Below are 15,978 nucleotides of genomic sequence, written 5' to 3'. Positions count from 1 at the left end.
GAAAACATACACTGCTAACAAAGCTGATTTGTAACAGGTCTTGGACACTTAATATTTGAGCATATGCTGTAACATTTCTGCATCACACTAGAATGCACCCTTTTTTATTCATTCATCTCGCTGTTCTGAATGAAGTGGGTTAACTCCGGAAGCACAGGGGAGCTCAGCCAATGCTTCCTGATTACCAGACTGATTTAACAGGCATTCCTGTATGGGTAAAGAACATAATTTCACACATACCCCTGTGTATAATACTATCTGTTGCCATGGTTAGAGGCAAGAGCACCCATACCACAGTCTTACGGCATGGGAACCCAAATTAAGTTAGTCTTGTTTTGCAAGCTTTCACTCCTCTTGCCACACTATCCCCTACACTGTGTGAACATACGATAAATTTCATCACAGAGCTGGCCCGTATCAACACATTTTCTTGTTCTGATGAGGTTCACTGCCGAAAATGCTTGGGGAATTAACAGCAATCTATCGGGTCCTGACATTGTAAATACATCTTAACAGGCAGTGAACTGAGTGGGACCTGAGCATCCAGTGGCTATATCATGGTGATACTTAGTGCTAGCATATTCCTCTTGCAGTGAGAATTTGTCCCTCTCCTAATTTAGGAACACCAAAGCTACTGGTTATATTTGCTCTGTAGTTCTTTGAACACTTTGAACAGATGTTAATGCAGCATATCTCACCCCCTCATCCTCACTAAACAGGACCTGGCACTTCTCCCAGATAAATGGACACCAGTGGGTAATAGTTTGTCACTATTACAAATAGTTTGTTACTTTTACACTTTTTTTTCCTGTATTTTCAAATCTGCTAATAAAGGGAACTAGAATTCCATAAACCTCCATTAGATGGTAGATGTCATTCAAAGGAAATGCACATAGTAAATGAAAGTTCAGAATGTCACTTAGTCTTCTGTGTTCAGGATGATAATCCTTCTTGACTGGAATTTTTGCCCCAGCTATTTTTCTTCTGCAGGAATTAAAAAGGAGAAGTCAATTTTGAGGAACTCTGGCTAAGTGGTGTTTGCCCTGTTTCCTTCAGAGGCAACACAGGAGATATTTGAGTTCTCTGATGAAGACATTAGGGTTTATATTAAGACTCACTGTTCTCTTAGAAGTTGCAATGTGTGACTAAGGACAAGTTTGTGTAGGCTGCAATGGCAGTGACATACCTACAATTGCTAAAGCAGCTGATACTGCCAATGAAAACTTACCATAGAATTAAAGAACACACTGAGTTGGAATGGACTAATCAGGATCAACAAGTCCAACTCTTGGCCCTGCACAGGACACTTCAAGAGGTCACACCGTGTACCTGAGAGCACTGCCCAAATGCTTCTTGAGCTTGCTGCTGTGACCCCTGGGGAGCCTGTTCCAGTGTTCAGCCACCGTCTGGGTGAAAAATCTTTTCCTGAGATCCATCCTAAAACTCTCCTGACTCACTCAGATTCATGCTGTTTCCTTGAATCCTGATGAGAGTGAAGAGATCAGTACCTGCCTCTCCACTTCCCTTCATGAAGATGTTGAAGAGCACACAATGAGGTCATTTTAGAATTCTACAGTAAGGATTCAAAGAAAGCAGAAAGATCAGACTATTTACAGGCATATTACACTATTCCACTTCAACAGCTGAGATATATAGGGGATAAATTATGCTTTACTATCAAAATATTTATTGCATTTTGAGTGTTCTGATAGAGAAAAAAGAAATGAGAGCTTTTAAGAGAATATGGCTCCAACAGCATGATAGGATATTCTTGGTTATTTTACTCTAAAGTAAAGATGACTGTGCTAATCACCATGCAATTGCATTTATCCAGCTTGGACCAACCTTAACTCTCTATTTGGTTTATTCATGCTTCTTGTGACATTTATAATCAAGATTAGCGGATGGTGAAGTCAGGTGAATGTAATAAAACATCTACCATAGATTCACATGAAGCATAAACAGCACTCCAGTGTGCTACTGGGTACACTGTTCCAGCTGAGGTGCCAATACCTACCCAACAACAGATGCCAAGTGTTTTCTTGAAGTTAAGGTAGGCCAAAATACAATACAGCCCTCAGTAAAAAAAGGCTACAGACTTCCAGACATACACTTACACAGCATAAGTACTACAGACAAGAAGTGTTAGGACTTAAAAAGTTCATCATACATGTTCTTATTACTTGAATGTTGGGTTCCTTTGAAGACATTCAGTGGGACATTACACAAAACAGTCCAACAACACCAATCTCAATTCTACGTTCCTGGAATTCTGACAATGTAGATGCTAAATGCAAAAAGAAGGGAACAGAGCCTGTGTGAAATTAAGTCACGGGCTTCTTATTCTGGCCTAAGAAAGCATGAGAAAGAATCCAAAGAGTCCTTGGTAAAGGACAACAATCTTTGCAGGTGGTGTTTAAGAAACAGACAAGGGGTGATGTTACACTTAACCAATGATGGTAGATGTGTTACTTTAATGACCAATGAGAGTTTTACCTCTCAGACTTTCTCGAACATGTCCATAAAACAAGATCAAGAATAATAAACTTTGCTCTCCTGTTCAACACACAAGACAGTCTGTGTCGTTCTTCTTGCCGTTCCCAATAGAACAACATGACAGCACTCAAAAATTAGTCCAAAAGTAACATGTGGCAAGAGGGAGGCATCCTCATCTGATACAGATTAGAGTAGTTAAATTTCTAGACTAGAATCAAAAACAATGATTCCACTTCTGTCTTCTCTGACATAAGACTGTGAAAGATGCTAATCTGACAGTCTTAAAAATTGTATCCCTACAAACTACTTTTAGTCTTTCATAATGTAGACTAGTAAAATGAAGCTATCTGGTGAAAAGTTGTTTCAGCAAGTTTTATTCAGCAAGTTTCTTACATGCCCAAAATGTTCATACAAGGTGGGGAAAGGGGATGTGTCTCCCACCTTCTAGCCTCCAACTCCAATCATTAGGTCACTCTCACTGTTAAATGCTATTAATTTCCAAGTATTAGTGCAAAGCACATATTTAAAATCTTTTTAAAATTAAATAAATGGGGTGGGTTTTTTTACACTTTTTTAAGTGACCCACTTTAAACAATACAATCCACAAAAAGAAAGCAGCAGCCAGTTTCACTGTTTGACTATCATTAGCCTCCTGAATGTACTGCTTTAATACAGTAATACTGGAAAGCAGGCATATTAATAATCATTATAATGATTTGCCAAGCGAATGTCTTCAGTCATATTTTTTCTGGTGGTACTAAGCACTCTCAGCATACAAACTTTCCTTTAAGTTGTGAATGCTCAGCAACTTCAGAGTTCTGCTGCCTAAGGATGAGCATATGGTTAAAAACAATGCTGCCCTAAGGGAACTATCTATATATAGCAGTAAATGAAGAGAAACCCCTTCCATGCAGCATAGCTTCACACAGGCCAGGTGACCTCTTTACATCAACCACGCCTTTAGGTGCAGGTCTCACCACGGAGTCACAACCACCTCATGTCTATAAATATTTTTAAACAAACAAAAACACACAAAACAAACAAACAAAAAACCAAAACAAAACAAAACAAAAAAACGCAACCCAAACAAACAACAGCAAAAACCCAGGGAAAGTGCGGGCGAGTTGAGGAGTTGTCCCGATGGCCTCCGCCCAAAAAACTGCTTCGTCCTTTGAGCTTTTGACCTTACTCCGGCCTCAGCGAAGAGCCCACGGAGCTAAGCGTCCTCACGGCCGCCCAGGGCCGCGGCTCTCCTTCCCGGGGAGGACCCGCAGCTCCGTGGCGTCCCGCTCCCCCCGCCCGGTTGAATCCCACCCCGGCGGCCGGCAGCCCCGGGCGGAGCGCGGACAGCTGCAGCCCCCAGCCCGGCGTTCTGCTGCTGCCGAGCGGACACCGGCCATACCCTCCCGTGCCGGGTCCTGCCGTGCCGGGTCCTGGCCTGCCGTGCCGGGTCCTGCCGTGCCGTGCCGTGGCGTCCCGCCCCCGGGCACCCGCTCAGCCCCGCGCCGGGGCGGGCTGCCTGATAAAGGCAGGGCTGCTCCGCTCCGCCCTGCTGTGCTCCCTGCTCCCTCCGTGCCCGCCCGCCCCAGAGCCGCTGCGCTGCGCCGCGCCGGGAGGCGGAGGTGCCCTGGCCGTCCTGCAGGCCGGCAGGCGAAGGTACCCCCGGTGCTGGGGCGCTGTGGGCCGCCGGGACGGGTCACGGTGTGCGGGAGCTCGGGAGGAGAATCGAGGGCCGCGGGCAGCCGGGAGCTGCGGGGCAGCGTCCTGGGAAGGCGGCCTGCAGGGGAGGTGGTGAGCCGGTCACTGCAGCTGAACGCTGCTTGTGGGGTTACTTAGGATGCTGATGGGGTCTGTAGGTGCTCTGTGCCAGGTGACAGTAAGGTTATCCAGCGTCCTCCGGGGGCTGAGGATTCTGCTGCTGCACTTGGGCAGCCTTGGTACAGGACTACTATATTTTTGTGGGATCGTAACTCTCCCGGTACAGTAAGAAAAATTCATCCTTGCCAAACCCTGCTCAGGTGATTGCGAGATCAACCTTTAGTCCTTCGACTAGCAAAGGTGATGTGCCAGTCAGCTGCCAGCCTCAATCCCTGTGATTCGTGAGCAGGGATGGTGGTCTTTAAGACCCTGTCAGGTCTGCAAGAGCCTGTCGGTGGTGAGTGTTGGAACACGTACTGACAAACCTTTGCTGGCCAAGTTATCTGCTCCTGAAATCTTTCTGATAAAACATTGTAGAACGTCTGATACTTCTCTACCCAATAAAAGCCCTCCACACTTAGGTCTGTGTGGACATAGGCATACTAAAAAACAATACAAGGCATGAGAAGTGATCTGAGATTTTATGTACCAAAGGCCCTTTGGTTAATTCACCTGTAAATATATATCCGTGCTCACTTTAGTTGAGAAGCGAAAATCGGCCAAGTGAGTGGCAAATTTGTCTGTATGGATATGTTTGATTACAGTAGCTGGTGTAATTATCAATACTAATGAATTGCGTGAGAATGGAGACCCAGTCAAGTCTGGGTTAGGGGAGAGATGTGTCTGTGGAGATTAAGCATCTCATTGAAGGATGCAGAGTTGGTCTTCTAACAGGAAGTCTCCTGTGGTCTGTATCTATAAACTCTGCTTTGTTAAATGGAAAGTCATACTTTTCTGAAAGATCTAATGTGCTTCTGACCTATACAAGCCTAATATATGAATATTTTACTTAAAGAATTACTGTCATAAATTTTAAACTGAATTTAGGTCAAATTGTGTATTGCCTCTGAAGGCAATTGCCTTGCTTGGTTTTCCATAGGGATTAACTTTAGCATCCTTATCTATGCCAGAGATACCAGTCCCCTTTCATGCAAATGGAGGGTTTTATGTTAAGTGCATTAAATTAGTGCAATAAAGTTAAATGCAGCAACTACATTTATTTTAAAGAATTGCTGTTTCTGTTTTTAGACTCAACAAAAAACTTGTGGTTGCAAAATCTTGCACTTTTTTTGTGTACAGGAAATTTAATAACATTTTTTCCTTTATAACTCCATTTTTGCTTAGAACCATAATAGCTCTATAGATAAGAGAACCTATTACAGGAAATGCCAATATTGGCTCAAGAAAAATGTGCCAGTGCTGTTTTGATATTTGTTTAATTTCTTACTGGTGTTACTGCCTCTGCACACATTTTGTCACATTTTAATGAGAATGAAGAATAGAAAGTACTCAATAGAAAGCATTCACCACATGACTTTTCCAGAAAGAACTTGTCTGCCTACCCACTATGTCTTTGGCAAATATTTTTTCGGTTATCAGAACAGTTTTAAGCTGTCCCAATGTTTCTGCCAGAAGACTTCCTGAAATATCTAGCTCTGCTCTAGCAGAGACCTGTTTCTTTTCAAGACTGGCCTAGTTTCCCATGTAGAAAACCTGAAACTCGTGGTGACACGTGTACGTTCACATGCTAAATTTCATGAACTTTGCTCAGAGTAGCAGGGATCTAAGTGACCTATCTCCTGGCACTTGTCAAACACGATTACCTATACACATAGATAGCAAAGTTAACTGAGAGATGTAATCAGTCTGGGCATGTAGTGCTAAAGGTTGAAGTGTAAGTGCCAGCATGCTCTTAGCTGAGAAAGGTGTTATTGCTTCATAATGTTGTTAGTCAAAGATTAAAACCTGTTTTGAACAAGGATGAATTTCTTGCACAGCTTTTGTACACTGGGAAATAAAATAACATTCCTCCAAGGATTTAAAAGCCTGCTTGGTGTCAGCATTACTGGAATGTGTGCAGATTGTGAGGTTAAGCACATACCTGAGATGGTATGATTCAAGCCTATGACATTTGCTTAATGCAGGGAGGTGAAGAGAAGAAACTCTACAGCTTTGCAGTGCATTCTTAAATGTGTTCAACTGCAAAAGCAGGCTCTCCTCAATAATGGTAGTACAGGTAGCTTAAAAGTCAGTAGTAACAGACAGTTATTTATCTAGTGTACTTTGTGGAGATTTATAAGCACATTATCTTCTGAAGCGCCTTCTGCTCATGGTTTTTCAGCACAATTGGGACTGTGACTAGTTTGCATATGATTTCATGGTGACAAGTAGTGCCTACAAAGTCGTAAAAGCAGAATTTTTCCTGACCTATAGGACTAGTTTGTGGGCACTAATGTGCTTTCATCAAACCATAAGTTTTGAGTTGTAATTGTCATGCATTTCTGTTTAAGATGCTCAATGGGTAGATTTTTTATTAGTAGTAGGGTGTATTTATTTTAGATTTTAGTCCACATTCTGTCAGACCAGAGAATGAAACCGATGACATGAGGGATGGGGAGTCTTTAAATCAGATGAGGGCAGGTGTTTCCACTGCTGCTGAATGGTAAATGAATTGTGTATTGCATCCTGGAGGAAAGTGGAAGCAGCCTGAAATGAGTCAGAAAAAGGACAAATAGATTAGCTATGCAGGTGTAAACCTATATATTTTTTTGAAGCAACACTCAAAAGCAGGCTATAGAAAATATTTAGAATGGATCTGAAAATGTTTTTGCAATGTTGATATTTGCATTTTCTCTATGGTTTACCCTATCTGGTAAATGTTTTGGGTTTTTTATCAGGTATCTGAAGAAATAGTCTGAAGATGAACTTCTTCCTGGAAACATTAAGATGCATTGTACTTTTTGTTTATTATTTACTGGAGTCACTGGTGTTCTTGGTTGTTCCTGGACGGAAGAAGAATGTTAGTGGTGAAATCGTATTAATTACAGGCGCAGGAAGTGGCATTGGAAGAATCTTGGCGATAAAGTTTGCCAGCCTTGGAGCCACAGTGGTCCTCTGGGATATTAATCAAGAGGGGCTCAACTGTGCAGTTAGACTGGCCAGAGAAAATGGAGCAGGAAGAGTACACTCTTACATCTGTGACTGTAGCAAAAGACAGGATATCTACAGAGTAGCTGACCAGGTAAAGTATCTTATTTGTGGCTTTGACATTATTCCAATATAAGTGCAAGCATGGGTGTAAGATGCATTATTAAGTTTTCCAGTGAATTCAAAGTAAGAGATTTAAGTTAATTGATCCTGAATGTATTTTGCTTCATATCTATTTCAGGAATTTTGTTTTTTAGGGTTGACTTGTGTATCTCTATTCCTTAAAAAACAGAAAGAGCCAGTTCTCTTTTTCAGTAGCTCATTTTAACTGGGTAGCTTCTCATTCATTCATTCAATTACTGAGCAGGCGCTTAATCATGAAGTGCGGAAAATCAATTTATTGAAGCTAAAGCAGTATTTCCAGTTCTGGCAGCCTTTTACCAAAAGACCACACATTGTAAAACAGATTAACTGCTTAGGCAATTTTCAAATAATTCCATTGCTGTGAAGAGATTTTTGCAGACTTACTTTATCTGAATTAATAAATGTATATTGATGTCTTAAATATTTCTTTCCTTCATTGCTGCAGAGCTTTGTAAACATAGCATGTTGTTAGTTAATTTGGACAGACTAGCAGTATTGCCGAAAGCTAAAATTGTTAAACAGTTTCAAGTGTAAAAACCCGCTCTCATTTGCTTAAAATTTGCTAAATTTAACTGTTGAACTAAGAGGTTTCCACAGTGAGTCTTGCTTGGGGATGACCACAGTGAGTCTTGCTTGGGGACGAATTTTTTTTTAAAAAGTTCAGCTGTCTTCAGGAACATCTGTTGGCTGAAACAATGTTTTGGTGATCTTTAAGAAGCTCTAGCCTTCTGTCTTTTTCTATCAGTGCAAAAACTACTATGACAAGCTTTCTGATATGTGAAGCTTGCACATGCATTGCAGCTCGTTAGAGGCTGGTGCTTTTGGTTTTGTATTCCAGTAATGCTGATCAGCCTTGGTCCCCTTCGCAGCTCTGTTACACCAGCTGAGCTGGACATCTGCTGTCCTTGCAGAGAAGCTGCACATCTCTCCACAGGCCTTGTAGCTTCCTGCTGAACTGGGAGGACTGGAGGAGGAGGAGTACTGTAGTTTGAAGAATACTGGAATGAAGCAGATTAAAATTAATATTTTGTTTTGAGGACTTGAATTGAGTCCTCATGGGCCCATGGAGAAAAGTAGTGCCTGAGCCATCCTGGCCAAATTTAAAAAAAAAGAGAACAGGGTGTAGATATGTGTGACAGTTCAGGATGATGCAAACAGAGCTAGGCAGGACAAAGAAGTTGTAGTAGGGTCCAGTTAATGGTCCCTCGCTTATAACCTTCTGTCAGCAGTTCAGCAACTGTCAGATTCACTAATAATCCTCATGCTGATGTACATAGAAGAAAACACCCTACTACCATTATTGCAGAAATGGCATGTCCTGCTGATGATGTTGAATCATACAATCTTACCAGTTACAAAAATACTTTAGTATTAGGTGGTGTTCAGTGCCTCTGTTTCCTTCATGCAGTGTAGTAGACTTTGGTTCTTAGTGTTCAGCATCAGCCTTTGCAAGATATGACAGCATGGTTCCAGGTCCTTTTTCCCCTTCTGGTGATTCAGCTTTATGCTTTAGACTTGGAGTTTTGCAAGACTATGGTGAACTAAACTCATGCTGGCAGCTCAGGATATGTTTGAAAACTTTGCTCACAACAAAGCAGTCTTAAAGTCAAAATGAAGTGTATGTGAATCTTTAGTATGTGCTTCATCAGCCACACAGAGACATCATGAAAAAGTTACTTTGGTGGGAAGAAAACCTAAAGGCTCTGCATGTATCAGGTCATTGTTTCTTTCCTGTACCAACAGGATGAGGGACAGCCTTTTCGCTATTAAAACCTATAGCTTAAAATTTATTTCTAATGTCCCTGTTCCAGAAGCATCCAACTTCTAAAGCTTAGTTAAAAAAAAATAGACAAGATTGGAGCAAGTTTAAGGAAGACGGGAAGTTAGAATAAAAGATAGACGATAAATTACTCTTTAATTCTTCACTGTTATACCCATTTCATTTTTCCCAGATAGCTCAGATCAATGACCTGTACTTCAAATTCTATATTAAATATTTTCATTCTCCTTTGGAGAGCTGAAACAATATCTTGCTATCTGCTGGCCTACAGTTGTTCTCTCAAATGAGTCTGTTCATGAATGTTCTCAGTCCAGAGCTAAAATGAAAACTGTATTTCATCTTACTGAATTGAATGTATAGGTATTATTTTTTAGGCAACTTAATTTCTGGGGTAGAGTGTACCAGATTCTAGTCCAGAATTGTTCTTTAGTTTTAAGATGTGTTAACTGTAACAAAATACTTGTTGTATTAGTTAAGCTTTCTACATTAAAGACTTATCTGGAATGTTTGAGCTCGGAAACAGAGGTGCTGAAACCAGCAGCTTGTGTGGAGCTGTTGGGCTCCACAAATCTGAAGAAAATCCATTTAAGAGCTCACCTTTAAAAAGGCATCAGGTGAGACTGTGCAAGCACCTGAGGTGTTTGGATGCATAACAAGCATAAGTTCAACTTATTTAAATGTGTAATATTTCTTTTGTTTTCATATATAATACTTGAAAAGAATGTTTTATGTTTATTGCACACTATCTTCACGCTTTTTGTTTTAGGTTAAAAAAGAAGTTGGTGATGTCAGCATCCTAATCAACAATGCTGGTATTGTAATTGGGAAGAGATTTCTTGATTCTCCAGATTCACTTCTAGAAAAAACCATGGAAGTGAACACAATGGCACACTTCTGGGTAATACCTGTATTTTGCATATACATACCTTTAAGACATACCTTTAACATGTTTTTAATGTTAATTTTGCCTTTTGGAATTAAGGAAAACATGGAAGGATATAGAGCTCTTTGGAAGTTCAGTCAGAAATTATCAAGAAGTCACTTACTTTGCTCTGGAGTCTGTAAAATCTTTAAAAATGGAAGAATGGATCCTTTGTGAATTTCTAGTGTAGGCAGGTGGAAGCAGTTCACATTTAGAAATTCTCTTAAGAACTAAAGTTTACCATCTGATAAATTCTGAGGCTAGTCGTATGTTACAGTCTCATTATTAATTGACAAGAAGCAGTCCCACCCTAATAATTGCTGCCCCTAGTAACAGAGAAGTGTTCAATTCTACGTCAGTTCTTCTGTTCCATTGGTGTGTCTGTTGTTCTGTGGCTGTGATAATTTCAATAAGAAACACCACATGTTCTGATAATCCTCTTAATACTAAGTTGAACTTTTATCCAGAATGAGTAACCTGGTGTGCTTTTTCTTCCTTTCAGTGAAGACAGGTCACCTATATGGTGTTTCTAGAATAAAGAATTGTAAAGAAAATATTCAATCATGTTTCAGTTTATTTAGAAATAAATTTAATCACAAAGATTTAATGAATTTAATAGAAGAATTTAATAGGAGGAAAACATGAAATTAAAATCTTTGCCATTTCACAAAATTTTCAGAGAACACTTAATTCTCATTTGAAAGAAACTTCATGACTAGCTTAAGCTCTATATTTAGCTTTCATCAAGTTACCATCTGTCTTGGGTAGTACTGGTGGGGTGGGAACTCCCCATTTAAATTATTGGAGGTTAGAATTCAAACAACAAGCTCCACATACATACACACACACATCCCTTCCATAATGGAAGGGGGAAAGCTTATTTAAACTGTTGGGAGAATTTCTTTAAAACCAGCAAACACCTTCAAAATGTTACGGCATGTAGCTTACTTAGTGAAATGTTACATTTCAACTCTGATTTACTTTGCAGACTTACAAAGCCTTCCTCCCAGCAATGATTGCCGCTAACCATGGACACTTGGTTAGCATAACAAGCTGTGCAGGACTGTGTGGAGGCAATCAGGTTTCAGGTAGTGTATTAAAGCTGATATTAATTGAGGTAGTTTCATTTTAAACTCTGCAGTCAATATCCATGGGGGAAAACAAAGCCAAACTGATTTCTTTGCAAAGCATTTTCCAGAAGCTTAGCAGTGCTGTGAAACAGGTTTTTCTGTCAAGGCAGAAGGATCTAGATGCCATATAGAACTTTGGATTCTAAGAACCTCAATGCTGTTAAAATTTATTTGTGGGTTTCTGATCAGGAAGAGGCTGCTTTAGATTTAGAGGAAGCTCAGAGGGCATTTCTGGAACATGTATACAAAGAGGAAGTATATGAAATAAGGTGACACAGCAGTAAAAGAAATCTAGCTCCAAGGGAATGATAATAAGTACAAACCAAGTTTCAAGTTAAAACCACATTAGAGAGTCTTGAAAATGTGAGTGTGAGGCCTAATAAGTGAGTGCATGGATTTAAAGAAAAAATGGTATGAAAAAATAATTTCATTTACCATTGTTCGTTAGAGAGTGGAAAAGTGATAGCAGGGATGTCATGAGAAACCCTCTGTCTGCCAGTCTAGAACAACTAGAACATCTAGTTGATTTAGTAGGGGAAAGAAAATTAACAAATCACATCAAAAGCAAATTTTAATCTAATCCTGAAAACCGTTCCTATTCTGATGTGAAGTTTAGTATTGGACAGTAAAGTTATTTGTAAATTTAAATATTTAACTGCAATTAATGTTTTATTTTACAGATTACTGTGCAAGTAAATTTGCAGCAATTGGTTTTGCAGAATCAATTGATATGGAGATGAGAGCTTTGAGAAAAACGGGTGTTAAAACCACAATTGTGTGCCCTTTCGCCATAAACACAGGAATGTTTGATGGTGTTAAATCCAAGTGAGTAAACTCCTGTGAGGTTTTTACGAAAGTTACAATTTTAGCATGTTATAAGCCCCTATTTCCTTTATGAAAATAACGAGCTGGGCTTTTTCCTGTTTGTGTTATTCTTACAGTTCAGATGGGTGTTATCAGTGCTGTCCAGTGACTGGACAACTTAAAAGGCCTAGGTACTTTACTGTTCATTTAAGCTAAAATGTGAAGCATAATTGGTGTCCTTTCCTCTGCAGAAGCCATATTTGTCCATTTGTCCAAAGCTCCATTTGTCCTCTCTGGTTTCTAAACCCCTATTCTCCTCCTGAAATTGACAGCAGAGCTTTGCTTAGCATGCACGTATAATGGCAGAGTTTAGAAGCCAAATAAAAGTCTGGTGTGTCTTAATATGAGGTCTCTGGTTTTGTCTTATGAGAGGTCATGCAGGGGGAAAATAACAATGTCCACTCACTCTAACATAATGAAGATTATGTTGTTTGTAGGACTTGTGGTATTTATTAATTTTTTTAGTTGAATGACTGTAAAATTGAGACTTTTTTTTGAATAAAACATGAATCAAAAGCAATTTGTATTATAGCTGTAAATATTTTCTTTTCCAGATGGCCTCGTCTGGCTCCTGTTCTGGATCCAGAGTATGTGGCTGAGAGGATAATCAGTGCTGTTCGGCAGAACCAAGAAGTATTGTTCATACCACGCATCATTTATGCTGCACATTTTTTGAAAAGGTAGGTTATGTTTCTTTTCCCCTCTCTTTCTGTCCAGGGATGCTTAAAGTACAAAAGAGGCTTCTACTTATTGGTGTGAATTTTCATTAAGCTATGCACATTTTTGAAAGGGTTTTTTTGTTTGTTTCTATGGGTTCAGTCTATCCTTGGGCCACAGAACAATGACAGAAATGTCTAACTGTGCCATGCTGACTCTGTTGGGTGCAGTTTTACTGGGGGTTATAGAGACTGGGCCTTCTTCTCCATTACTGCATGTCAGAGAATTATTAGTTGGAAAAGACCTCTAAGATCATTGAGTCCAACTGTAAACACATCTGGTGTCTTGCTCCAGCATTTGGGCACTTCTGACTTTGTTGCAAGCCAGGCTGGAATACTGATCTAACTAAAAATCAGGCTGCCAAATGAATGTAAAGGATATTTGGAGATGACCACTGGGTCTATATACAGCCTTTGCCAGTATTAGCCAGGTTAAACTAATTCTGTGATAAAAATGTACAACTCTTCTGATGTTTGTTTGTTCCTTTTTATCTTTTTCTTCCTTGTCCCTACCTTACAGCTTCCTACCAGTGAAAGCAACTGTTCTCCTGTTAGACTACATGGGAGCCTTTGATATGATGAATACCTTCAAAGGTCGACCAAAGAACGAGTGAAAAAGCACAAAATTCAGACACCAGCAGCTCTAAAGTGGATGTTGTTAAAGGTGGTGGTAGGAAAAGCTTGCTTCACTAGCAGCTGTGAACTTTGGGTGCCTCATTTCCCAACAGCAACAAGATTTTGAAGAGTTGCTTTTTAACTGCCAATCAACAGCTTTCATCTGAACTATTTTTTTTAGTGCAGTGAATTGTTTTCACCCCATTATGAAAATACATTAATTGAATTTAGTTGCTTTGGTTTATAATGCCTTAAATGTGATCCTGCATCACAAACCAATAATTGGCAACTTTGGGGGGAAGAAAAGACCGAGAAACCACAAATATTTAGCAAGTAGCCAGAAAAGCTTGGAGTGGATCTGACTTCTTGTTGCCATTCAGTGAACCATGAGGATGGGCTGTACTCCTGGTGCCATTACCATTCCCTGGTAAGAGAGAAATTCAAGAATTTCCTCAAACAACAGATTCAAATTCTTACAAATGAAAGTTTTGTGAGATAAAAATATGCACTGTGTTGGTAAAAAAAATAAAATTACACTTATTAACTTTGGAGGTGTGATCTCTCAACATACAGATGACAATGGATGTTGGGGCAGGGACAGGGAAAGATATGTAAATTAAGCATTTGTGTTGCTAGTCAAATTTGTGCCTAATTTATTTTAAAAGATAATACCATGACTGCAACTTTGTAACAGAAGTCTTTGTATCTTGTAAGTACAGTATTTTAAGAACTATTTTTAATTTTCATCTCCTAAGAAGAATAAACTTGTATTTATAAAGCATGAGACTTCCAGTCTAGGTGGGCTATTCAATGTCTTGTCAACAAGACAACAAACTACTATAAGAAAGGGTATTGTCTTGTATAATAGAGGTTTCTCTGGGGATTATTTCAGAAGGCAGTGGTGGTGACAGAGCTGAATGGTATTATTACAGCTGTCCTTTGAGTAACAGCATAGTGTTTAGCTTCTCTGAGTTGGGTGACAGGTTGCCTTGTGTCTACAGAGACTTGTTTTACTTTCCCTTTACTCTTAGGACTCAATTTATTTTGAGTATATGCCGAAGACGCATAGCCCTTTTTGACAATGGATGCTTAGAAAGCTACCTTGACTTTTTGTAATCCAAAGCAAGAAAAAGGAAGCTTATGTGTATGTCACTTCTGTACATGCCAAGTCCACTTCATGTCACAGTTCTCTGCTAGCAATTGGTACAGCAACTGAAACAGTATGGAGAAGAGGAGGACTTCTTTAATGGGGAGTCTTTTCCTTTAAATAATGGCCCAGAAACTACCTTCATTTCCCTTGTCTATACAAATAGTAAATAGCAATTAGCAGAGAAAGGTTTGCATAGCACTGTTTTACTACTGATGAGCAAGAAACACTGAGTAAAACAAGTATGTTAAAAATCACCTTACCTTTATGATGGATTCACGAGAGCTAGAATTCAGACTGATGAAGATGTTTGTTTCAATCTCCTTTCAGATCTTCAGCTTTTCTTCCTCAAAAGTTTTACTCATTTTACAGTACACCTCAGGAAACAGAAGTTAACCAAGTAAAAAAAAGATTCTCAATGTGCAGTCCATACACACATTGCACTGTTCACAAATTCTACCACTAATAACTACGTGGTGTATCTGTCTTCAGCCTCCTCACCTTTTTATACTAACAGAACATACTTTTCCCTCCTGGCTATGAAATACTAGATATGCAGAGTTCTAGAGCAAAGGGGAAAACTGAGCTATGCATATGATCACTAGAAGTATCAAACTCCAGCTCTAGTGAGAGCAAGTAGCTTTTCAGTTTTAGTATCTTTGTGAACACATTCTGCTGAAGAAAATTTTAAGCAGTGAGTCTGGCAGGGGGATGTGGGGATTCTCAGCAGGATCATGTTTGTCACAGACCTAGGAGGATTTTCTCATAATCTGTACCAGATAACTATATCTCCAAGGGATTTTACTACTTCATGGAATCAGTGGAAAGGACCTGTGCTCACTTAAGTTTTGTGTATCTCAAAGGTTGGAAACTCTACAATCTCCCTGGGTAACCTGTTTTAGTGTTTGTTCACACTCTTTTTAAAAACAAATAAATGAAAATTGTGTGTAAATTGAATGTACTTTTTTTCACATCCTTTCAGAGGATACCACTAAGAGTCTAAGTTTGTCTTTTACACCTTCCTTTTAGGTACTTATATACATTGGGGCTGAGCCTTTTTTCAAAACTAAGCAGTGCCAGAAATCTCAACCTCTCCTTGTATGGCAGGTGCTCCAGTGCCTTAATTCTCTCTGCAGCCTTTCACTGGACTCATTGAGTATATGCAAAAACTAGTTATGAGTCTATTCATATCTCTTAGAGACCAATTTCTGTACTAGACTGAGCATGCATAATATGTCATACAGAGCTTCACTAGAAAATCTCTGCTTGCTAGCTGTCCTAGTAGGAGTACACAATGGCTTTTATATAAATGTGCTGCT

At 39.6% G+C, this 15,978-nt stretch overlaps 1 protein-coding gene across 1 annotated transcript; it reads left to right on the top strand.

Moving 5' to 3' along the window:
• The first annotated feature begins 4,014 nt into the window (after positions 1–4,014).
• On the top strand, positions 4,015–15,604 carry LOC131576243 (epidermal retinol dehydrogenase 2-like). Its single transcript, XM_058832731.1, has 7 exons — positions 4,015–4,152; positions 7,092–7,435; positions 10,032–10,163; positions 11,176–11,275; positions 11,998–12,142; positions 12,736–12,861; positions 13,418–15,604. Exons 2-7 carry the CDS (start codon positions 7,115–7,117, stop codon positions 13,509–13,511), a joined length of 918 nt encoding a protein of 305 aa, XP_058688714.1. The 5' UTR covers positions 4,015–4,152; positions 7,092–7,114; the 3' UTR covers positions 13,512–15,604.
• Positions 15,605–15,978: the final 374 nt, after the last annotated feature.

This window comes from Poecile atricapillus, chromosome 2 (assembly GCF_030490865.1).
Source record: "Poecile atricapillus isolate bPoeAtr1 chromosome 2, bPoeAtr1.hap1, whole genome shotgun sequence".
NCBI lineage: Eukaryota > Metazoa > Chordata > Aves > Passeriformes > Paridae > Poecile > Poecile atricapillus.
The sequence above is the reverse complement of the archived record's forward strand: the minus strand, read 5'-3'. Positions and strand labels throughout refer to the sequence as shown.